This window comes from Podarcis gaigeae (genome assembly GCF_964106915.1).
Source record: "Podarcis gaigeae genome assembly, chromosome: 5".
Classification (NCBI taxonomy): Eukaryota; Metazoa; Chordata; class Lepidosauria; order Squamata; family Lacertidae; genus Podarcis; species Podarcis gaigeae.
Window position 1 is genome coordinate 24,642,117 of NC_139681.1, and position 24,605 is coordinate 24,666,721.

General features: G+C 43.5%; 1 protein-coding gene across 3 annotated transcripts; it reads left to right on the forward strand.

The window, feature by feature from the left end:
- Positions 1-8,687: 8,687 nt before the first annotated feature.
- On the forward strand, positions 8,688-24,574 carry SYT15 (synaptotagmin 15). Of its 3 annotated transcripts, XM_083740482.1 has the most exons (11): positions 9,390-9,776; positions 10,929-10,988; positions 11,306-11,441; positions 15,363-15,540; positions 17,971-18,113; positions 18,510-18,805; positions 19,276-19,446; positions 20,989-21,109; positions 21,942-22,121; positions 22,222-22,361; positions 24,120-24,574. In XM_083740482.1, exons 2-10 carry the CDS (start codon positions 10,980-10,982, stop codon positions 22,353-22,355), a joined length of 1,368 nt encoding a protein of 455 aa, XP_083596608.1. In that variant the 5' UTR covers positions 9,390-9,776; positions 10,929-10,979; the 3' UTR covers positions 22,356-22,361; positions 24,120-24,574. The 3 variants fall into 3 exon arrangements, with proteins under 3 accessions (XP_083596609.1, XP_083596608.1, XP_083596610.1); XM_083740483.1 differs by lacking the exons at positions 10,929-10,988; positions 11,306-11,441 and adding an exon at positions 8,688-9,372 and having other exon boundaries at positions 9,537-9,714; XM_083740484.1 differs by lacking the exons at positions 10,929-10,988; positions 11,306-11,441; positions 15,363-15,540 and having other exon boundaries at positions 9,413-9,714.
- The last annotated feature ends 31 nt before the right edge of the window (positions 24,575-24,605 follow it).

Consider the following 24,605-nt stretch of genomic DNA (forward strand, 5'->3'; position numbering starts at 1 on the left):
GTTTGTAAAACCACGTTACAAGCAAAATTTCCTAAACCACACTTCACCATAAAATATGACAACTGCATGTCATGGGGACACTCCTGCCATGCCCCAAAGGCTTGCTCAAAAGCCTCAATTAAGATAAAGTGAAGGACAGCTGGATCTGTAATGTCATATTCTCTTAATTTGAATCCTTCTCTTCATTCCCAGCCACGGGTGCTGTTGGAGTGAGGCATTTGTTAGTCTAAAATGCATGCTGTAAACGTAGGACTGTTATTTAGCAGTTCGAAAGCACGTCAAAGTGCAAGTAGATAAATAGGTACCGCTCCGGCGGGAAGGTAAACGGTGTTTCTGTGTGCTGCTCTGGTTCGCCAGAAGCGGCTCAGTCATGCTGGCCACATGACCCGGAAGCTGTATGCCGGCTCCCTCGGCCAATAAAGCGAGATGAGCGCCGCAACCCCAGAGTCGGTCATGACTGGACCTAACGGTCAGGGGTTCTTTTACCTTTTTTATGGTGGAAATTCCCTAAAAAGAAGGAACTGGGGAGGAAGCAGAATATATAAATGAATAAATAGGCATTTTTAACTGGAAAAACCAGAATAATCAGGAATGGTAAAATGAATGAAAAGAGTTCACATGGTTATAGGGACAAAGGAGTCCAGTGAGAAATAAAACATCATTAAATTTTGGATTAGCTGCAACCTTAATAGATGTGAGAGCATACCCACAGTTAGTTTCCCTAATCTAGTCATGCCATCCTTGTATGGTAGGTGGCTTTTCACTTTATTCCTCATTATTGGGGTAGCTTTGGGAGCTGCTATATCACTGGGGACCACAGCCACGCTGCTCCTGTAACCTAGTAAATGACTTTATAACTGAGCTACCTGATCAGCAGATTCACATGATGCATCTTGATGCTGGACAGTAAGTACCACTTCAGAATGTGAATGGGGGATGAAATGTTTGAAAGTTCGTTTATGCAATGTACAGATACAAGCAAAACCAGCACGATGTGGAAAAGGCTAGCCTGCATCCTGTTTCCGAACATGCTGGTTTTGAGTGTGCACATTACACAGAAGCATTTTGACATGAGGCTTCTCCCCCACCCCCACCCTGACACCCGCTGATAACAAATTCCCCTCCAGTCTGAATAGTACATTCCAGGAATAATTTCACCATGTGATTCTTAGAATCATAGAATCATAGAGTTGGAAGAGACCACAAGGGCCATCGAGTCCAACCTCCTGCCAAGCAGGAAACACCACCAGAGCACTCCTGACATATGGTTGTCAAGCCTCTGCTTAAAGACCTCCAAAGAAGGAGACTCCACCACACTCCTTGGCAGCAAATTCCACTGTCGAACAGCTCTTACTGTCAGGAAGTTCTTCCTAATGTTTAGGTGGAATCTTCTTTCTTGTAGTTTGGATCCATTGCTCCGTGTCCGCTTCTCTGGAGCAGCAGAAAACAACCTTTCTCCCTCCTCTATGTGACATCCTTTTATATATTTGAACATGGCTATCAGATCACCCCTTAACCTCCTCTTCTCCAGGCTAAACATGCCCAGCTCCCTTAGATGTTCCTCATAAGGCATCGTTTCCAGGCCTTTGACCATTTTGGTTGCCCTCCTCTGGACACGTTCCAGTTTGTCAGTGTCCTTCTGCATGTGCAGATTGTTTTATTGTGATGGTGTAGTTCTTGGCCTCACTTTGAAAAGGGACTACTTTCACCCCATTGATTGCCACCTGACATTTGAATTTAATAGCCTTCATACTCCAGCATCTTCCCTTTGCATGCACTCTGGGTAAGCAGAAAACTTACCACCCAGTTGTCTCTTACGAAGGTCACAGCAGTCATGGCCCTGCTTGTGTGCTGGCTCATAATGGCCCCAGGCTCTGTGATCTGAAGAGCATGGGAAAGCTTCTACCATTCACATTAGAGCCCAAACCCATTTAAGCTGGTAGAATTACACTTGCACCACTTAACGTTCGCCTTGAGGCAGGCTTGGTGTGTTTTTAAAAAGTCTGATTTATAAAGTGAAAATAATGTAGGCTTCCAGAAAAGAAAAGAAAGAGATGTCATTTTGTGGGCAACATTGCTTGTTTGCTTGAATTCCACCTGCCACGATTAATTTTAATCAAGTCCGGGAGGGAGGCATATTGAAAGTGTTTTAATGTTATTGTCAAAAGGCTATGTTGCTAATTTTAACTGTATACAGTTTGGAACATCTAGGTCCATTAATGTTGCCTTGAGAACATCAGCCACACTGAACCACCACCACCCTATAGCCACCATCCAAATGGGGACCCTGTGGGTTCTCATGCTAAATTTTGCACTGATAAGTCTGGGCTCTAATTGCAAGTGGTTAGGGCTGCCATACATCCTGGACATAGCCATGATTTGACCATTGCAAACTGTCCGGACGAAAATTGCTGAAATGTCTGGGGAAATCTGGACATATGACAGCCCATGTCAGGAGTGTAGATTTTGGTGAATTTCCTTTAAAATACCTCAAAAGCTTCATGAGCCATAGCCCAGCGGGTCTGCATTGCATTTAGGAGGTCCCATATTCAATTCTCAGCATCTCCAGGTTAGAATCGTAGAATGGTAGAGTTGGAAGGGATCCCAAGGGACATCTAGTCTAAACCCCTGCAATGCAGGAATCTCAATTAAAGCTTCCATGACCAATTAAATATACTCGGAATCGAGAGTGGATTTCATGCTCTTTATTCCGCTAATAGTGGTGAGAAGGAATGGAAGTTCCCCCACAGTATCTGCTTTATATACATTATTTACACAATGGGCTGCACATGATTGGCTAATTCCAGGATTCTCCTGTAGGCCAATCAGGTTGTGGATTCAATTCCATCTGGAGCTGGATTGGGTGGCTCCTGCAGACCAATCATACTGCCGCATTGTTCTAGGACCAATCAGACTGCTGGATTCTGAATCCGATTGTTCTAGGACCAATCAGACTGCTGCATTTTGGATCCTATTGTTCTAGGACCAATCAGACTGCTGCATTCTGAATCCTATTGTTCTAGGACCAATCAGACTGCTGCATTTTGGATCCTATTGTTCTAGGACCAATCAGACTGCTGCATGTTGGATCCTATTCAACTCAGTACATAACAACCATGACCATCACAACCTCTGCTTAAAAACCTGCAAGGAAGGAGTATTTATCACCTTCTGAGGGAGTCTGTTCAACTGTCAAACAGCTCTTACTGTTAGGCTGTAAAATACTCCTGCCCCCAACCAGGTGGTGGAGGTAATACTGAGCTACATGAACTATTGGTCTCATTCTGTACAAGGCAGGTTCAGTTGAACAGAAATCCTGTGCTAGTTGGTGCCTTAAGGTTGCCAGGTCACACCAGAGAAGAGAGACAAAGTTATTGGGGGTGGGGAGAGGACACACATAAAAACTGTAGCTGCCCCATCTCCTGATTCAGTAAGAGGCTGAAAGGTACAGGGGGAATTGGAGGTTGCAACTTGGCAGCCATGAATCCGTATGCTGCATCTGTGTTAGTGCTCCTGGACAAAAACCAGGCTGCTATCTGGACACACCCTAATGCACAAAGGGTCACACATGCTGCATCAGATCAGATTCGGATGTTATTCTATGTAACTGAGTCATTCTCTTCCAAGGTCAAGTCTGCCACGTGTAAAATGGGACTACTCATTCACTAACTCCCAGAGACACTGTGAGGATGAAGCTGGTGATTTATTTTTTTTAAATAAAAGCACATTGTGCTAAATAATAATAACAAAACAAATACAGTAGTTGTAAAAAAAAAACACAACAACATTGTTGTAGATGATTAGCACAGCACTGCCACCCCGTGGATATGCAGAGCACAATCCAGCCAGACTTAGTCACAAAAAAAGGCTCGCAAGGTGGGGGGGGGGGGAAGCAATAGGGTTTCATTGTGAATCAGGGCCAAACTATGCATTAAAAGTGCAATTGCAATTACATATCTTTTTTAAAAAAACAACAGCAACCTAGCATATTGGGGAGCTCATAGGGAGGAGCAGGGAATTAACACACACACACACACACACGTTATGGCCCCCTGGAAACTGCTATTTCCTCCAGAAGGGAGGAAAAATAATCAGCACAAATAGCAAGGCAAACAGTAGCTTCTGGAGAGGAATTTCCACTGGGACTATGGCACAAAGGAACAGATTAATTTCAGCTTTACTCCTGATACGATATTGAGGTAGATCTGTGTACATGCCTGTTTTTCATAGGAACCAGTTTAAGTCCAGCATTTATTTGCCTTATTATACCTTTATATTTAATCATAATAAATAAATAGGTACCATAATACTCACCTTCAATTTTTGCAGAATCTTACCACAAGTAAATTGCCTTTTTTTCTCTAGTACAGGTGCAAAATTTGTGCAACGAGGTGCCCAAGGCAACATTTGAGGGCTATTGTAGATCCTTACATTTCAGGAATTTTAATTTTGGAATCAATTTATTTAACTGAAACCTTAAGTCCCATTGATTTCAATGGGATGTGTTCGTACATTATATTTTCTTGATGAGCAATTAAGATTAGTTCTTTTAAAAAATATATTCACTTAATGTGTGTCTTTATTTATTTACAATGAACAATGCCTGTCTTTGAAGAGCGGAGGAATGAACATGTCACCCATCTTAGTCCCACAACAACCCTGGGAGGCAGGTCAGTCAAGAGAGAATGGCTGACAACAATATTTTCCAGTGAGTTTTGTGGCTTTGTTGTTGTTTAGTCGTTTAGTCGTGTCCGACTCTTCGTGACCCCATGGACAAGAGCACGCCAGGCACTTCTGTCTTCCACTGCCTCCCGCAGTTTGGTCAAGCTCATGTTGGTAGCTTCGAGAACACTATCCAACCATCTCGTCCTCTGTCGTCCCCTTCTCCTTGTGCCCTCAATCTTTCCCAGCATCAGGGTCTTTTCCAGGGAGTCTTCTCTTCTCATGAGGTATTGGAGTCTCAGCTTCAGGATCTGTCCTTCCAGTGAGCACTCAGGGCTGATTTTCTTAAGATTTCCTTTGTGGCTTATTGGAGATTTATTCAATATATCAATATACATCACTTCAATTAACCACACCTCTCTATGCAGCAGGGGTGAGAAACCTCAGGCCCCAGGAGTTGAATATGCCCTTCTGTGCCTTTCCTATCTGTGGCCTGGGGAGAGGAGTAATCGCCTGGAGAAAATTCCAAGGGTCAGACAGAGACGAAATTGTCAGTTTGTATTTCTTAGTACAGAAAGTATTGATTTGGTGTGTAGAGGTCTATTCTGCTTAGTTCAAGAGGGTTCTGGAAGGTTTCTTTCTATGTGAAAGAAGCAAGCAGAAGGCTCTTGTTTGGGTTATTCCTTCTGGGAAGCTGAGTACAGCTGTTTTAAACTGGTTCTGTTATACTTTGTGTCAAGGTCATGCTGACTATAATAGTCAGGCCAGGAGGAGCCTGGGTTTCATACTTCCTCTTTCTAACTCTTTGTTCTGGTGTGGTGTTCTATTCTGTATGCTATAGTGTTAAGGTTTAGTCTTATTATAAGTTCTTGTTAAGTTTAAGATAAGTCTGATGCAACTGGATTTCTTATGGACAGAAGCAATCCTGAATGTATTGGATTTATGACCGTTATGCTCATTTGCCTTCAGTGGCAGTAAAACTCTGCCAGATGAAATACAATTGCCTCTGGTCTATCTTTTGGGAATCCTGCAATGTGTTTAAGCTTTCCTCTGCACAACAGAAATGACCTCTCAGGGTAAAGCATCTTCAACAGGGCACAGGTTGGTGCTAAATATTTAGAAGCATAACCTGCCTGTATCCCCAATAATACCAGTTCCAGGATGGTATTATGCCAGAACCGTCAGTGTGCCTCATCTTGATCATACATTTACTGGTCAGTCATTTAGAGGTAACAATGTTTCATGGATAGGGTAGCATTACAATGTGATCTGGGACTGCAAGCTGACCCCGGCCTGTGATAATCTGCAGGGTTGCCTCTGTAGCAGATTGAAGCGCAGTTCACTGCATTTATGCAAGCAAATCTTGCTTTAATCTATCAGTTTTATATAACCTCCCCTTACAATCATAACAGAGATTAATACATGATTATTATTTTTTAAAACATGTCTCTGTTCTCCTTTTGTAAGCAACGTCCCTCAGCTGAGAACTGAAATTCTTTCGCATGAGTGGAAGAAGAATAAAAATGAAAGTTATTGTGTTAAGGAGTGGACATCTCATCTTATCTCTGATGAAAAGGAAACTGAACACATATGGACTAAAATTCAATTGGGCCATTACAAACCGTCATGACCTAGATTCCACCTACTAAAGCAACTCAGAATTTGTCCATTATTTGACAACTTTAGGTTTATTTGTATTTCTTTTTAAAGGTATTTCTGGAAACAAGGCAATTTCCTTAATAAATACCTTATTATTGTTTAAGATAGATGATTTATATCAGTGGCCCTTTGTGGCTCACTGTGACTTCACTCTCCTCTCACCATGCAACCTGATGAGGACATTTTCCACGTTCGTACAGCACCAAGCACTCTCCAGCTGGCCAGTGGTCAGGGTTGACATGGCACTGAAGATCCAGTTTGGTGTGGTGGTTAGAGGGTTGTACTAGGGCCAGGGAGACCAGAGTTCAAATCCCTGTTCAGTCACAAAGCTTACTGGATGACTTTGGGCCAGTCTTTCTCTTCTGCTCTCTCTCTGTCACTCTCCCTACACCTACCTCACCTTGAGCTCCTGAAATAAAAAGGTGAACCATAAATGCAATAATAAATTGTAGTCTAGCAACATTTAAAATATAAATTCCCCACCACCAACTCTCTCTCTCTCTCTCTGCTTCCCTTGCTGCCTCCTTCCTTTTTTTAAAAAAAAATATTTATTGCGGTTTTCAAACAATACAGCAAACCTCACACTCAAAACCAAAATAAAAAAAGAATAAAAGAAAAACACCATCACAATCAATCAATCAAGCAAAAACAGAGAAATACAAGACAAAACATCAAAAACAGAAAAACAAGAAAGTAGACCTAAAAAAAAACATATATATCCAGTTTCTTACCCATTATTTTCATATCCTTCTTTCCTGACTTCCTCACATCTCCCTTTTCTGTGTTCCCTTTTTACACAATCATATTCAGCAATGCCTAACCTTTTTTCAAATCTTATTCTGTATTATACCTTTCAACTATTATGTCTCCAAATTTTCCCCTTATAACCTTTTGTTTAAGTTTGACATAATGTTATTCTAACTTCAGGCAAATGATATACTTTTGCAAGCTTGACTGGTGTCATGTACCACCTATATATCATTTTCATAATATTTTCTTTTAAGGCATTACGTGCCGTGAATTTCACACCGGTGGTCCATAACCATTCCCAGTCAGCAAACATAATATTATGACCAATGTCTTGTGCCCACTTAATCATAGCTGATTTGACTGTTTCATCCTGAGTGTTCCATTTTAACAGCAGGTTGTACATTCTTGAAAGTACCTTAGTTTTAGGTTCTAACAATTCCTTCCTTTTTAACCAGGGAGTCTCTGTTCTTGCTCCCATCACAGATTCTCCAAGTTCACAGCAATTTTGGAAGAACAGGAACATATATGCAAGCAGAGGAGGCAACTGAGGCAACCATCAAGGGAATAGGCAGGGAAAGGTCCCAGGCACAGACTGAGCCTGGAAGAAGCTCACAAAACAATTGTTCAGCCCAGTGTTTCAAGAATGCCTTTTCTTAAATAATTGTTTTATTGACAGTAGCAATATCCTGATGCAGATTTCTAGCTGACTATTTGTTAGGATCTGGCATAGGAAAAACTGCCTGCTCCGTATTTGTTTGTTTCCTTGTTTTAACCCTCATTTTTGGGTGGGTGCAATATTTCAGAACGACACGAGGTGGTGCTGTTGGTACGTCTTCTGTACAAATGTCACTGTAAGGAGATGACTGTCACGCTTTAAAACTTTACGAGGCTCTCCCAACGCCGGATTTTCCGCTGTGGATGCCTGATGCAAAAGACTCAGACGAATTGCTCTGCCGTGGCTCTAGTCAGCAAGCTGTTTTACTGGAGGGCCACTTTGAGAAGGGAGTGGGGGCAGCAGCAGGCCAAGGCGACAACTTCCGCCCAACTCCTTTTGGAGCAGGTGCTTCTCATTGGCCACACATCTCTTTTGCCTCAAAGGTTGGCAGTGGAGAGCACAGTTTGGCCCAAGCGCCACCAGCTGCCGATTTATAGGGTTAACAGCAGCAGGAGCTGGCCATGGAAGCCAAGCCACACTCAGCTCCACACTTGGCCTCCACTATCCATTGATTGTTTGAAACATTTGGGGGGCCTGTCCCCAAAAAAAATATATGAGGGGAGCAACGTAGCCCCTGGTGTGCCGTATATGACCTGCTGCCCTTAGGAAAGCCCAGCTGGGTCAAGCCAAAGGCCCATCTAGTCCAGTATCCTGTATTTATAGTAGCTAACAAGAAGGCTGCAGACAGGACTTGATTGCAACAGTGCTCTCTCTCCAATTTCAGTTCCCAGGAACTGGCATTCAAAAGCACACTGCCTCCAACAGTAGAGGTAGAACATAACTGCTATGGTGCAGTGGAAGATGTTGTCCTTTCATCAGCGGATGCGATTGGCTTCTGCATGTAGAAGATGGTGGAGTCAGATCAGAAGGTTGGCGGTTTGAATCCCCACAATGGGGTGAGCTCCCATCCCTCTGTCCCAGCTCCTGCCAACCTAGCAGTTCGAAAGCACACCAAAAACTGCAAGTAGATAAATAGGAACCACTGCAGTGGGAAGGTAAACAGTGTTTCCATGTGCTCTGGTTTCCGTCACGGTGTCCTGTTGCTGGCCACATGACCCGGAAAGCTGTCTGCGGATAAACGCTGGCTCCCTCGACCTGAAAGCGAGATGAGCACCACAACCCCATAGTCGTCTTTGACTGGACTTAACTGTCCAGGGGTCCTTTACTATGGAGAAAGGGCATGGGAGGAAATCCTGCTTCCATTCCGCTTAGTCTTTAATTGGATCAAGGTTACATCAAACCATCAAAGAATCTCTTATTTTTCCACTTACTTGAGAAAAGCCAAACAGCATATCCCAAAAAGGCCTTGGGGGCTTTGTTTTAAAATACAAGGCAAGGCAAGTTATGCTTCTGGCAGTTGGCCCCTCCATGCCAATGTTTTTTGTCAGGATGCTCTGAGGACGCCAACCCTGTGCTTTCCAGGAAGGAAGGGGTGGCTGCTGGCAGGGCCCACTTACATTGTCCCTCTCTTAGATTCCTTAGACTTGCCAGGTCTCAGCAGCCTTTGAAATCTCAAGGAGCAACTTGGTGACCAGGAGGAGGAGCTGTTTATTTATTCAACATCCACAGGGAGACTAGGAGGAGAAGTAAGGAGCTGTGCAGTGCAGACAGTCCTTCCTGCCTCCCTCCTTCTAATCCCAGATCCATGTGGGAAAAAGTTATCAGCTGGCACCTGAGACTGTCGGAGAAGGAGAGACGTTGGGGGTTTGCTTGGGCTTTTATTTATTTTTTGATTTGCTGCTACTGCCAGCCCCAGCCCAGATGCAACTGCCCCAGAGAAGAGGGAGAAAAGAACAGCTGCTAGGATCAAAGTACTCTGAGAGTTGAAACCTCCTTGGGTAGATGGGAATGATGAAGCTCTAGGCTGCACAGCTGGAACATCCGTGAGAGAGAAAGTATCGCTTCTGTATTCCTAGGACCCATGTCTGGTAAGTAGCGGCACGTGGAGCTGTGGTGCACAGCTGGGGCAATTTTGTGACTGGAGAAGGGGGTGAAGGAAGAGAAGAACGCAGTGCAACTTTCATAGAATTTTGGAGCTGTAAGGGACCCCAAGGCTCCTTCATTTGGAGTCATGAAGCTCCTGTCTTTGAAAGTGTCGCTGGCTTGGGCAATGCTGTTGAAAGAGGTGTTGCAGGGGGAGCAGGGGAGATCTGTATTTGCCTGTGCTTAGGAAATGCCTGGAATTTCAGCCAAGACAACCTCTTTAGAGGTGCCAATGTCTCCCTGGTGGAATGCCAGCAGCCAGGTTTAATCTCACCGTGCAACGATTAAGCTGCCAATCCGCTTTAATATGGTATGATATTGTTTCATTAAAACAATATTCTTGGTTGTCAGATGCTTAGAGAGCTCTCTGGCAGAAAACCGTCACAATAACGAATACTAAAAGTTGCACGCCATGCGCTTTTCGTCTCTGTGGCCAGGCGCAACTTGCAAGGGAGGTGAGGGTTCCTGTATCACGGAGAAGTATGCAGAAGCAGGAAACTGATCAGAAGTAGCTCCCCCCCCCCAAAAAAAAAATGACAAGCTGAACCTGCTGAAATTCCTGCTTCTCTACACCTACTGGAGACAGAGGCAATGGACCACTGGGCTTTGTGCTTTGGAATTTTGTAACCCAGCTATTACAGCCACAGTATTTCCGAGCAGCCTCGACAGATACATTCCAAACCCTCCCTCTTCACCTGCCTAGGGTCTGGAGCATCCTATTTCAAGAAACCTTAGATTAGAACAGGGTTAGCTTTGTAGATATTTGTTGGACTCCAGTCCCCTTCAGCCTCAGTCATCGTGGCCAAGGGGCAGGGATGATAAGAACTGTGGTGTAATGCCTTCTGGAAAGCCACAGGTCACCTACCCTTGGGTTAGAAGGAGAGAATCCCAGAACCTTTGCTGTCATTTTTGTCTAAGAGGATGTTGCATCTGTATTTGAATTCTTGCATTGCTTTTACGTACACTGTCCTGGGAACATGCCTGAAGGGTGGACTAAAACACCCCTTTGATAATGTAGAACAAATAAAGCTTGTGCAGCTGTTGTAGATTTCAATGCTACCTGTTTCTCCCCCTTGCATCATGTGCTGGCAGTGCTTTTTTTTCTAGAAGAAAAGGTGCCAGAACTCACCTCAAATAGACCTTTACACTACTAGTATAGGTGACTCCCCACCTCTAGCCTTTGTGTGATGGAAAGAGGCATCCTGAGCCCATGAAGGGGGTAAGGACAAACAGGGAAGCAGATCTCAACCCCTTTACCTAAACGTTTGCTTACCTTCAAGCCTGGGACGGTCCAGGAAGGGAACATCAAGAGGCTTTCCACCTTCTTTGTGCCTCCCTGAGAAAACGGCTGAGTCAGAGCTGCTAGAAAAGGGATGGCCATGCCTGAACAAGTGAAGAAAGGACTGCACTTACTATTTGCAGGAGAGCTTTTGAGTGGGTTCCCTGGCATGGACTGGGGTATTTAAAGTGTGCTTTAACACCTAATGCCTGATAAAAGCTGTTGAGCATTCCCAATTATTGTGTCCATTTGTATAGAGGAAGAGGAGAGCGGCGGGAACGGAAGAAATCCCTTTGACATGCCCTGCCGTTGGGTGCCCAACATTAACCATTAAAACTTTTCGAACAACTAGCATCCTGGATCACGAAGCGAGATGTTATGAACAGCTATTAAGTGATCATATTTTATTTAAGTGAATTGCTTGCTGGTGCTTAATGATGTTTTCTCAATATCTGGAAAACAGCCCATTGTTCTTAATAGCTCATTAAGGTTGAAAACTGCTATCCGCCAGGAAACATCTCCCATGCAAGATGGCATTGAAGCTAGAATTCAGCAGGATGTGAAAGGATAAAGCGGCAGTTTGGAGTTGAAAAGTGGTTTTTGACAGAATGGTTGTGCAGGTGAGCATTGCTTGAGGCATGAGCCTTGGTCAGGGATTCAGCCTTCCTCTGAGATTTAGGAGGAACACATTCTTCCCATGAACAGTATAAGACAGTTGTAGACAGATTTGCCTATGCTCCCCCATCTAGGAAGACTTCTGATTGGTTGCTTGCCTTGTGACAGGTACAAAGCTACTTCCCCTCTCTTGGCTGGAACAATGCTGGAGGAGAAATTGGCACCAAATAAAGCACATTTTTTAAAATCCAAACATTTAAACAGGACATGCCAGGGGCCTGAAAACCCAGATATGATTTGAAACCCAGGTATGAGTGTTATTACAAGAAGTGGAAGCATTGGCTTTGGTTGTTCGGTCAATCAGTATGCACACTTCTGACTTTTGTAGTTGGTTTGGGAGGATTTGTGACCTGTGGTTTAGTGGAGTAGGAAGGGCAGGTGCAGAATTATTATTATTTTCGCAGATGATACCATTGCAAGACTGGTAATTGCCAGTGCTGTGACTTTGGGGCAGGGGAAAGGAATGGAAAGGCAGGCCTGGCCTGGTTTGGCACACGGTCCTTCTGTTAGGCAGGCTTAGACCAGTGGTTCTCAAAAAGTGTGGCAGGAGAGAACGGCAAGTGTGGCAAGAAGATTCCAGGACAATCAATATTACATTTTAGGAAAGAGTCATGTGCTTATGTAGCTGCATTGTTTCATGCTTTCCAACTATCCCGTGATCATATTATAAAGCAGTTGTGTGCTATGTTATAAATCATGGGTAGGCAAACTAAGGCCTGGGGGCCGGATCCAGCCCAATCGCCTTCTAAATCCAGCCTGCGGACGGTCCAGGAATCAGTGTGTTTTTACATGTAGATTGTGTCCTTTTATTTAAAATGCATCTCTGGGTTATTTGTGGGGCCTGCCTGGTGTTTTTACATGAGTAGAATGTGTGCTTTTATTTAAAATGCATCTCTGGGTTATTTGTGGGGCAGAGGAATTTGTTCATTATTATTATTAGCTTTTTCAAAATATAGTCATTATTATATAGTCATTAGTCATAAAATATAGTCATTATTATATAGTTCATTATTATCTTTTTCAAAATATAGTCCGACCCCCCCACCAGTTCTGAGGGACAGTGGACCGCCCTCCTGCTGAAAAAGTTTGCTGACTCCTGTTATAAATCAAGCACTTCTATGAATTGTTTCTTTTCGTTCTGCAATGTATTTCTATTCAATAAAAAGTTTGGTGTGGCGCAAGCAAATCTTTATTTTGAAAGCGTAGCCCAGAGAAAAACGATCAGCTTAGACGGTGAGCGGGCCAAGCTCAGCCAGTGAAATTGATGGTTGATTTGAACTGTGACCCCCGACCAAAGTCCAACATCCTAAACACTATATACCAGCTCATGCATATTTTTACTCTCCTTTGGGGTATAGCAATGGACTCTCACAGGGTCATGAGAAGCTGTACGAAGTCTGTTATGTACTGAGTTGAATAGGATCCAAAAGGCAGCAGTCTGATTGGTCCTAGAACAATAGGATTCAGAATGCAGCAGTCTGATTGGTCCTAGAACAATGCAGCAGTATGATTGGTCCGCAGGAGCCACCCAATCCAGCTCCAGGTGGAAGTGAATCCACAACCTGATTGACCTACAGGAGAATCCCGGAATTAGCCAATCATGTGCAGCCCATTGTATAAATAATGTATATAAAGCAGATATTGTGGGGGAACTTCCATTCTTCCTCACCACTATGAGCTGAATAAAGAGCATGAAATTCACTCTTGACTCCGAGTATATTTCATAGTCCATTGGTTCATTGAGCTCAGAACCGCCATACTGCCTGGCAGAGGCTCTCCAGGGTTTTAGACAGGGCATGTTTCCAGCCCCCTTGAATATTCCAGGGATTGAACCTAGGACCTTCTCCGTGCAAAGCAGATGACCTATGATGCCCTCCAGATGTTGTTGAACTGCAACTCCCACCATCCCTGACGATTGGTGGTGCTTGCTGGGGCAGATGGGAAATGTAGCCCCACAACACCCGGAATTGATGTTCTGCTGAAAGCTGCTGCTGCCTGTCTGCTCCTCCATGCCCAGTGCGCATATTTGCAAATAAACGGATGTTGCCAAATACTGCAGAATTCCCATCCAGAAGGAAAACGCAGCAATGCTCTTGGAACGTCACTTTGCTTGGGGAAATATGCAGTGAATAACAAAACAATGCCCTGTTTCTCAACAACATGCGGGTTTTAAAAAGAAGTCATGCCCATTTCCCCCTCTGCACAGAAGTTCCCACATCATTTTTTAGTGCTAGCTGCCTTCCTGATTTATTTCCTGATTTGTATCGCCTCATTCTTGGATCAGATAGGGCAAACTTGCTCTTAAAAACCAGTGAGCCAAATGCTGCTTCCATTGCCAGTGGCGTAAATCCTAAGCGCTTCTGCTTGGACTCTGCAAATTTACTCCGGAATTGCACCACCGTGAATGAAAGTGCAGCTTGGCCTTGAGCCACATGGGTGGGTCAGATATGTTTAAGGATATGATTAAGCTGTGGGCAAAGAATTGGTCACGTCACACTTGCGTAAATGTCAAGTTCTGCACCTCTTCAAGCGCACACAGTGCAGGCTGTATTATGCTGTACTGTCACAGATATTGTAGCTAATGGTACAGGCAGAGGGATTAATCCATTGCTCATTCTGTCTACCAGACACCTTATTACTGCTGTGTGGACTCTGATTTATGTTTGGGCCCCCGCCTCCACCTGGAAAAGAAGACACAGTACACATTTGCACGTGGCACAAAGTGTATGCAAATCTTACGTGAATTTGTGCCTTCATTTGCAAGTGGCTAAAAAAATATTATGTAAAACTTGAAATTTAGTCATTGAGTGGCCTAAACAGCATCTTATTATTGTACCATGGTACCTCGGGTTAAGTACTTAATTCGTTCTGGAGGTCCGTACTTAACCTGAAACTGTTCTTAACCTGAAGCACCACTTTAGCTAATGGGGCCTCCTGCTGCTCCCATGCCGCCGGAGCACGATTTCTGTTCTCATCCTGAAGCAAAGTTCTTAACCTGAAGCACTATTTCTGGGTTAGCGGAGTCTGTAACCTGAAGCATATGTAACCTGAAGCTTATGTAACCCGAGGTACCACTGTACATTAATCTACGCTCCCTGCTGGCATCTCTGGGTGGAAGTATACATGACAAAGTTCTCTTATGCTCTTCCTTGATCACCAAGATCTTCAGATAGGGCATTTCTGGTGGCTCCCCATGGCCCTGAGGTTCAGCTGGCTTTTGTGAGGGACTGTGGCAGGCTGTGCCTTATGGGAACTCTCTGCAAGTAGATGTCCATCATTAAACCACCTAGACATTTGTACTATGCATGGAAGGTGAACTGATTCTGCTACTGCACTGTTGTAGCCGGGGTTGGGGCCTTGCATACAAGAGAGCGACCCAATTCCTGTGACTCTACTACCATGTACCAGCCTGCTGCTCATTCACATTAAACCATAATTTGGTACTCTCACCGCACAAGAAACGTTAACCAACTTTAATTATGCAGCCTGAATCTCCTGGCTTGTGAATGAGTCCCACCTGAAAATAGTGACAGTCTGGAAGTTCCATGTTCTAAATGTAAGCTTTCATTGTAAAATGAACATCTGAAATCTTTTGCTCACTGAAGTGTTGGTGTGTGTGTGTGTGTTTTGCTCAATCAGAACAAGTAGCTGCTGTTGCTGGAGGTGTGGTCGGAGGCATCCTTCTATTGCTCCTTCTTGGGATAGCAGTATACCTCTTTTGGAAGAATGTGTACTTCAAGGCTTCTTATGAAGAACTTACTAATCCCGCTTCCCCAGTCCAGGCCCCAGTTCGTCTGCAGGAGCCACATGTTGCAAGGTAAATAGTGTATTTTATTTTACAGTGGTACCTCTGGTTACGAACTTAATTTGTTCCAGAGGTCCGTTCTTAAGCTGAAACCGTTCTTATCCTGAGGCATGCTTTCGCTAATGGGACCTCCTGCTGCGCACGCACCTCTGGTGCGTGATTTCCGTTCGCATCCTGGGGCAAAGTTCATAACCCGGAGCAGCTACTTCTGGGTTAGCGGAGCTCATAACCTGAAGCGTTCGTAACCAGAGGTGCCACTGTACTTTATTTTTACGTCTGCTGTCAGTTATCAGATTCTAAACCTTGGGGCAGAACATGCAACAAGAGACCCAGATTGTCAGTGGCTAACCCATTCCAGTGATCCACTGTTTATAGATCCCATGAACCAATGATCTTTGCCACTGGTTGTGTAGAACCAAATGGTGAAAATGTGTATCTTTTGATGTGCTTTATTTATTGTTTATGACTTTTGTTAAGTTAGTAATTATGTAAATCTTGTCATGCTGTAAGCCGCCTTGAGCATTGTTTTCACTGTGGAAAGGCGGCATACAAATAAAATGATGATGATGATGGTGATGATGATGATGATGAAAATGTTCTGGAAGGCCTGCAAACGCCATCTTGGCTGTCAAGATAACCCTGAAACTACCATAATTGATAGTTGCTGAAAGAATGAGCTTACATATATTTATTCACTTGCTTTGATATGTGCTTTGGCTTGCTTTGATGCCCTGCTTATCTGTAGATTTGGGAAGCTTGGTGATTGGACTAGGGACGGGAGCTAGTCGTGAGATTTGGATACATGCCACCTATGCCCTCATCAGCAGGTGAACTAATGGGAGGTTCTGGCCAAATTGACATAGGCTATTTTTGTGCAAGGTAATGATGCATAGATGCTTTCTTGGGCAAGTCATTACAACCTCTTGCTGCTTTGGTGTCTATCCTGAGTCTGTGCTGTAAGTGCACTCCTTCTTCTAATAAGGAACTGGAATTGAACATGTTTTGTTTTGTTTATTTTATATACCACCCTATACCCGCAGGTCTCAGGGCAGTTCACAGAATAAATCAAAATGTAAAACCACAAAATACACAATCAAAATAAGAGTAACAACAACCCAATAACACAAACAATAGCACGCACAGACACATTATTCCACTGCTCTTGGCATGACAATCCTAGTTTCAATAAAACAGCAACATACACTTTTTAATGTGCTAAGTTGTATCTCAGTGTTTCACATTTGCCCATATAAAATGACAGAGAGTAATTTATTAAATGACTAATTCCTCTACTTGGGGTGGGGGGAAATAATACACCAACAGAACACGTGGATGTGTTTCCTACTATTGCTAGTAGAAAAACAAACTAATACAAGAAACATCTTTTTTAAAATGTGAACACAAAATTAACAAGAAACTAACCAAAATGATTTATATAGAATTAAGACTAGATAGGGATATGTAAAGACATATTTCGTTTGAAACTAAACTGCCATGAGAGTTTATGAGGCATCTCAAATGTAAGTAAATGCTGTTATGAGTTGCTCATAAAGGCTGCTATGAGTTGACATCCTTTATGACATCCTTCTTTGGTATCCCTGCACCGCGCTCACACAGGACCTCCTTAGGGCCTGTGGATCAGGACATTAGTCCCACCTCTGGCTCCAGCATCACTCAGGTAACAACAATAAGTGGATTGTTGCAGTGTGGTATGCCTCCATTCCATTCCCCCCTCCCCTCAGTTTTCCATTCTTCCTTCCAACAGTCAGTTAGCATCCTGTTGTGAGCATGGTCAGTCTTTATCAGGCTCTTCTTGGTGTGGGGTGGGGTCTTTTCCCCTCTTAGGTTTCCCCCAAAAAATACTTTTGATACTTCTGTACACATCAGACGTTCTCCAAGTATTCTCTTTTTTATGAGGGTGCTGTTTTATGAGGGTGCTTTTTATGAGGGTGCTGTTTATAGATAGATAGATAGATAGATAGATAGATAGATAGATAGATAGATAGATAGACAGACAGAGTTCAAATTCTAAATGAAATGTATTGTTTATGTGGGGGGGAAACCTGATCATCTCTCACTCCCTTTAAAAATTATTCTGATTTAGGGTAGAAGGGTTGCACTGCTTATTGTCTTAACTGTTTTTCTTTTTAATAATAATAAAAAAATAGTTCCTTAAAGCCAAGGAACTATTTTTTAATTTAAAAAACATTTAATTTGTTTACCGTATTCTTTCCATTTCCGCTAGATGCGTGCATGTGTATAAATGATAATGCAGCCGTAGAAAATGTCTAGAAAACAATGGTCACGTTCCATCTGAAACCAAGATCATCTACCGATTTCAGCGGAGGAATTTAAGCGCACGTTTAAATCGAACAATGGGTTTATTTTACACCATTTTTGCTAGCTTGATATGACTGACTCTGGTAGTTGTCTTTTCTGCAGGACGAAAAGCGTCCCCTTCATCGTCCCACCAAAATTTCACAGGCAAGCTTGGATTGATATGATAAATGGAGAACAAATTCAGGAGGATAGTGAACTCTATGTCACCCCTGACTCTGGGCCTCGATCTTCTTTCCATTCCTTAGGTAGGTTGATACTATTTGAATGAGTAAACTGGAATACAGAGTGTTAGAAATCTGGAAGCAGAATTGGAATTTGTCTGAATTACAGATGGGGTCTGTTGTGGGACCAGTGCAGGTTGTGGAGGCTGTATACTGTTGGTGGAAGGAATAATGCATAAAAGGCATCAAGTTTCCCCCCAGATGAACCTAGTGTTGTTACAGTTTGAATCTAAACCGTTGTGCCAAAAGGTCAACACATAGTCTTATACATGTAATAACAACAACAACAACAACATAAAAATACATTCACTGTAGTTTCACAGTTTGCAGAGGTGTGCAGGTTCATACAGGAACATTCTATTTTGTAGATCTGATATTCTTAACTCAAAGGATGTGGGTTGTTTCTTCCTCTCTGTGAAGCTGGCGCATACCTTGTCGGAGCCATCAACCCAGAGCTGTACAGATTTCCCGAAGACAAGAGCGAAACAGACTTCCCAGAGGGTAACATTGGTCGGCTTTGGTTCTCAGTGGAATATGAACAAGAATCGGAAAGGCTCCTCGTCTCCTTGATCAAAGCCCGGAAGTTGCAGTCTCCTTCTAGCTCCTGCAACCCTTTGGTGAAAATCTACCTGTTGCCCGATGAGAGGCGCTATCTGCAGTCTAAGGCCAAGCGCAAAAATCTCAACCCCCAGTTTGATGAGAATTTTGTTTTCCAAGTAAGCTTTCATGTCAGTGGAATATTACATTGATGCCGGCCCGGCCCTCCCGTGAGGCAAAGTGTGGCAACTGCCTCGGGTGGCAAATTCTGAGGGGCAGAGCATGGCTAGAACTGTGTGTCATGTGGTCTGTCCTACAACCCCAAGCTAGCTTTCTGCCCTACAGTGTGGTGGAGGACTCTGTTCCTTCAACCAATGCTGAAGTAAAATGCAACTACCAGTCTTGTCTGATTTTGTGCGCAGAATGGGGAATGCACCATCTTGTCCTTTGCCTCAGGCAGCAAAATAGCCTGTGCTGCTTCTGTTTTGATGTGATGTTGTAGATTTTTGCCTCCCATACTCCTGATAACTGAAATCCAAACTATACATTACATACGCACTTCTCTCGCAGTGGTCAACTGGGAGATTATTTACTGGGGGAAATGAGACCGTTTAACCTCATTTGCAATGTTCTGTTTGCTACTATCCAGATTTCCAGTAGCGCCTTATACCAAAGGACACTGAAGTTTTGTGTCTACCATGTTGACAAACAGAAGAAACACATTCTCTTAGGCCAAGTAATATTCCCTTTGAAAAATGAATCCTTTACTGGTGATGGCAAAGTCATTGTCTGGAGAGATCTGGAAGCCGATACCCTTGAGGTAGGTGATTCATTAAAGCTTAAATCATTATCCTACCTTGAGTGTAGATAGGGGTGTTCTAGAAAACTCAGCACACACTAAACTGTCAGATGGGATGAGCTAAGAAAATGTAAAAACACAGGGCAATCCTACACATATGTGCTTCCCATTGAGTTCAGTGGTACTTTCTCCCATGTAATTAAGATTGCCACCTTGTGATTCTTGTATAGCCTGATTTGTATATCTTAAGGGTACAGTTCAAAATGCAGATATTGCGATTGTCATTTGTCATGATCTGGCCAAGAAATGATAAGCATTTTATGGTCCCACCCAAGGTTCAGCTCCATCGAAGTCAACAGGATGGAACTGTTTCCTGGCTCACCCCTAGATAACCAGCCCTCACATGAATTCACATGGTAACTAAGCCCTTTCTGTGCTGCAAATTTAATCAGTCAGAATTAAAGTGAGAGCAGCCCCCTCCCCATAAATGAAAGCAGTAACCTGAGAATAAGAAGCCAGAGATCCTGGTAGAAATATTTTTTCTTGTGCTTTTGAAGTAGAACAGCTCTATTATGAGTGGAGAGATTGTTCCTTAATAAATTTGAAATGGCAGTAGAGAGTGGGAAAAAAGGCTAGAGTAAATGCACATTGTACAGTTTTGGAGTGGAGGGAAATAAAAACACAGCCTCTAAGGGAAAGAGATCTGCACAGATTTCCTTCCTGGATTGGGAGCTGTGTGCACAGTCAGTTTTCTGGAGCGATATTCAGATGCCCATCCAAAGATGATACAGATCTGGTGCAACTCCATTTGCACTACCTGATGTTATGAGTCCTCAGTGTTGAGTCCTCAGGGGCTGTGGGGGCTAGAACCCCAGACTTTTCTTTGAAAGCTCCAGATCAGGTGTGGGCAACTTTTGGCTCTCCAGATATTGCTCTATTCCAATTCCCATTAGTCTTAGCAAGCATGGCCTGTGGCTAGGGGTGGTTGAAATAGTTCAGCAACATCTGGAAGGCCAAAGGTTCCCCCCACACCTGTTCCAGATCAACTAGTATCCTTAATGCCCTTTCCTCCTGGGAGCGCATCAGACTTTTCCTTTCTGCATGTGCTCAGTCTGTGCATGAACCTGCCCCTTAACAGGGAAAGCGATGTGAGGAAAGGAACCAAACTCCTGGTGCCAATGACAAGCACTACATATTCCTTCTGCATTTGTAAATGAGCAGGCCTGGATGGCAAACCTCTTCGCCTTTTCCTAAGGTATCTCTAATATCTATTGGGCACTGTTGCACATCACTGCTCACATCCACAACATACATTTAAAGTGCATGGCTTCCCTCAAAGAATCCTGGGAACTGTAGTGTGTTAAGGGTTCCGGGAATTGAATCCTGTGAGCAGTAAGCTACAGTTCACAAAGACAATATATGGTGTCAGTATCTATGGTGTGGCAGGATAACCCTGCTCTTAAACTTAGTGGAGTAAGGAAAAGATTTGCTTCTTAATACTAAATTCTTGATAAAGTGCAGTTTTTACAATGCAGATGACCAATATTCTTCTCCACCCCAAAGCTGCCTTCTGAACATGGTGACCTCCAGTTTTCTCTCAGCTACAATGACTATCTGGGCCGTCTCACGGTGGTAGTCCTGAGAGCTAAGGGCTTGAAGCTCCAGAATGAAAGACATGCTGTCGGTAAGAAACACAAGGCTTAATTGGGTTTTGAGAAATTAACCCTATTTACAGCACATTACTTGGGTCTCCAGCTGTTTTTGGACTACAGTTCCCATCATCCCTGACCACTGGCCCTGCTGGCTAGGGGTGATGGGAGTTGTAGTCCAAAAACAGCTGGAGACCCAAGTTTTGGAAACCCAAGACTGAATATTTGTGATATCAACACAGTCCACTGTCAGGGACTGGGCAGAGGAGGAATGGTGGAGACCGCCTCCCCAGCCTGACCCTTCCAGAGAAGAAGACAGTTCAGAATTACAACAGGGGTTTGAGGGTGGTCACAGCTCAGAGGCAGATGAGGGGAAAAGCTGGGAAATAATGGGAGAAGAGGAACAAGAAGCACCAGCTGATGGACACAGTGTCTTTAGAAAGCATTCCAGACCTGCCCCCTCTCCCAGAACCCAGCGAGCACTGAAAGCAGGAGAGCAGAGAGCTCAAAGGCAGAGGGCACTTTTCAGCACCCGTAATGATCATGCATGGAGAGAGGGAAGGGGTGGAGACTCACTCGGGGCAACGCCATTATTCCATGAGGCTGCATTTCCAAGCTTCTCTCTGTGAATATTGAATAAAAAGCAGTTGGTAAGAACTTTTCCTTGTCTTATCCGTTCCTGGCAACCTGCTGTGGGGGTTGGCTCCTCTGCCGCCTGACATCCACTGAGATAACGGAGGTTGCATTCCAAACTGTAATTCCTTAAGGTGCAACACTTGGAGAAGGGGTTGTGGGTTGTGGATTTGTGTTCCTCTGAATGCTTCCAACCTATATCAAGTGGTTTACAGCCTCATCCCCTCATTCCAGGTGTATTTGTCAAAGTGTCACTAATGAAGCATAATCAATTCATCAAAAGCAAAAAGACCACGGTTGTTCCTGCATCCTCGGATCCATTGTACAATGAGACTTTCAGCTTCAAGGTGGACCAGCAGGAGCTGGATACAGCAAGCCTGAGCCTGTCTGTGCTCCAGGATTCAGAGGGAGAAGGTAATGAGCTGTTTTCCACTACTGCCATCTGGTTACCTGCATACTATTCTTGCATAGCAACGAATCTGATGACTTTTCTCCTTTCTCCTTCCTGTTTTAGAAACTTCGCTGGGCCGTGTGGTTGTTGGGCCTTTCATGTACACCAGGGGCAAGGAACTGGAGCACTGGAATGAAATGATTAGTAAGCCCAAGGAGTTGGTGAAGAGGTGGCATGCTCTGTCTCTTAGCACCTGAAAGGTGGTGAGCACTCTTGCAAGGGATACCTGTAGCAAAGAGCTTTCTGCTGTGCTGTCTCCGGAACAGGTTCTTCAGATGTATCCTCAGCTTATGCCCATCACAGATGTTGGGTGACGTAGTGATCAAGACAGTTGACAAGGTTGCTAAAAGCGCCAAATTTCAAGGCAGCGTGGCACCTCAGATCTGCTCATTTGCAAAGTGGAATTTGATCCTTAAAATTAGGAGAGCCCCCAAATCAGCGTGAGAGTGTTGGCCACATATACCATAAACCACTGAAATTTCATAGAATTGCAGAGTTGGAAGCGACCCTGTGGGTCATCTACTCCAATCCCCTGCACTGCAGGAATCTCAACTAGATTCTACATGACAGATGACTACCCAACCTCTGCTTAAAAACCTCCAAGGAAGGAGAGTCCACCACCTCTTGTGGAAGTCTGTGCCACTGTTGAACAGCTGTTACTGTCCGAAACCTCTTCCTGATGCTTAGTCAGAATCTCCTTCCTTGTAAATTGAATCCGTTGGTTCAGATCCTAGCCTCTGGAGCAGGAGAAAACAAGCTTCATCCTATGTGACAGCCCTTTAAATGTTTGAAGATGGCTATCCTATCTCCTCTCAGGCTCCCCTTTACCAAGCTAAACATACCCAGTTCCCTCATCCGTTCCTCATAAGGCTTGGTTTCCAGACCCTTTATCATCTTGGTCCCCCTCCTCTGTACACATTCCAGCTTGTCAATATCCTTCTTAAATTGTGGTGTCCAGAAATGGACACAGTACTCCAGATCTGACCAAGGCAGAATAGGGCAAGAACATAAGATTCTATTGGCTTGATCCTTGTATTTTAAACCCTTGGTTAGGAAGCACTGTGCCATTAAGAGTTTCCTTAGCAATATCAATTAATCAAATGTATTAGGAGGTAAGTGCATTAAGGATATAATTGAGCACAGAAGGCATGTTATGAAAGCTAGTTGGAGGCACCACATCTGCAGTGTTCTGGCTTTGGAATCTCTGGCCTCATTTATTAGAGCCATTTCCATTATCTCACTGGTCTGAGGCAGGTGGACAAAGCTTCTGTGCTGTCCATCTCTCTGAGAAGATGGATTCTGCTTCAGGTTGACTAAAGCATTGTTTCATCAGTCACAGGCAGAATGATAATGGATTATACTAGTGCGGGCTTGCTAAATCACCAGGTTGTGTGCATGTGTTGTGCTAATGCAAAATGGTGAAAAGGAGAAAAAAGGGAAGCATTATCCAGAGTTCCTGTTTGAGTCTAGTCTTTCTGTTTAGGTCAGAAAAAAAACCCCCTCAAGCTGTGACCATTTGTTATGTTCTCCTAAAGTCGTGTGCAAGCCACTTTTTAAAAAATCAGAAAAGGTAATTTAATTTCAGTAACTCACTCGAGAGTTCAGCTCGTGATATTTTCTAATCATTAAATTATTCTTCAGTGAAGGAAAAAAAGAAAATGAGGAAATGAAACAGGCTTCCCTTTGAAGCAGGATGCAGTGTTAATTAATGTGAAGCATGAAAGCACCAGACTTCAATCTTGGTTTCCATTGTAATTCTGAGTTGTATCTGCCAAAGTCATACTTGGGATGTGTGCACATTGCAGCCAGACAATTTATTTTTTCACTTTGTTTTCAAGCTGGTTTTGGGGGGAAACACATCGTGTGTGTGTGTGTGTGTATAGTTGATTAAAACAGTGAACTAACAAAAACAATTAAAGAGGAGAGAAAATGAATAATAAAACTTTTTTTTTAAATTACAGACTCCATATGGGAATGTGACCTCTACTGTTGGCAGCAAAATGCCTCTGAATACCAGTTCCTGGGAATGAAAGGTGGAAAGTGGGGAGTTGTGCTCAGGTCCTACTTTTGGGCATCTGGGTTGGCCATTGTGAGAACAGAATGCTGGTCTAGATGGGTCATTCGCCAGATTCAACAGAGCTCTTACATTCTTACAAAGGAAGTGAAAATCAAGTTTATTTATGTGCTGTTCTTATTGTTAAAGCAAGCCGAGAGCAGTTACTTGGTTTTAGCTTGAAGCACCGGTCATGTCTTGGGGTCAGTTATGCGTTGGTTATTAGTCTGTAATGTTTTGCATTATGTTAAAACAAGTGCTGTGAAACCTTAGAAACAATGCATTTCCCTTGTCCCTTTCCTGTGTCTATCTCTTATTATATATAAAAATACATTTTATGTGATTAAAAACAATTTAAACCAATGTGTTATTCTGGTAACTGTAGTCTGCTTCT

What these genes read in the sequence shown, in the direction of transcription:
- SYT15 (XM_083740482.1), top strand. An exon ending in ATGAGAATTTTGTTTTCCAA is followed by an intron (nt 18,806 to 19,275) that starts GTAAGCTTTCAT and finishes GCTACTATCCAG; the next exon opens with ATTTCCAGTAGCGCCTTATA. An exon ending in TGGAAGCCGATACCCTTGAG is followed by an intron (nt 19,447 to 20,988) that starts GTAGGTGATTCA and finishes TCCACCCCAAAG; the next exon opens with CTGCCTTCTGAACATGGTGA.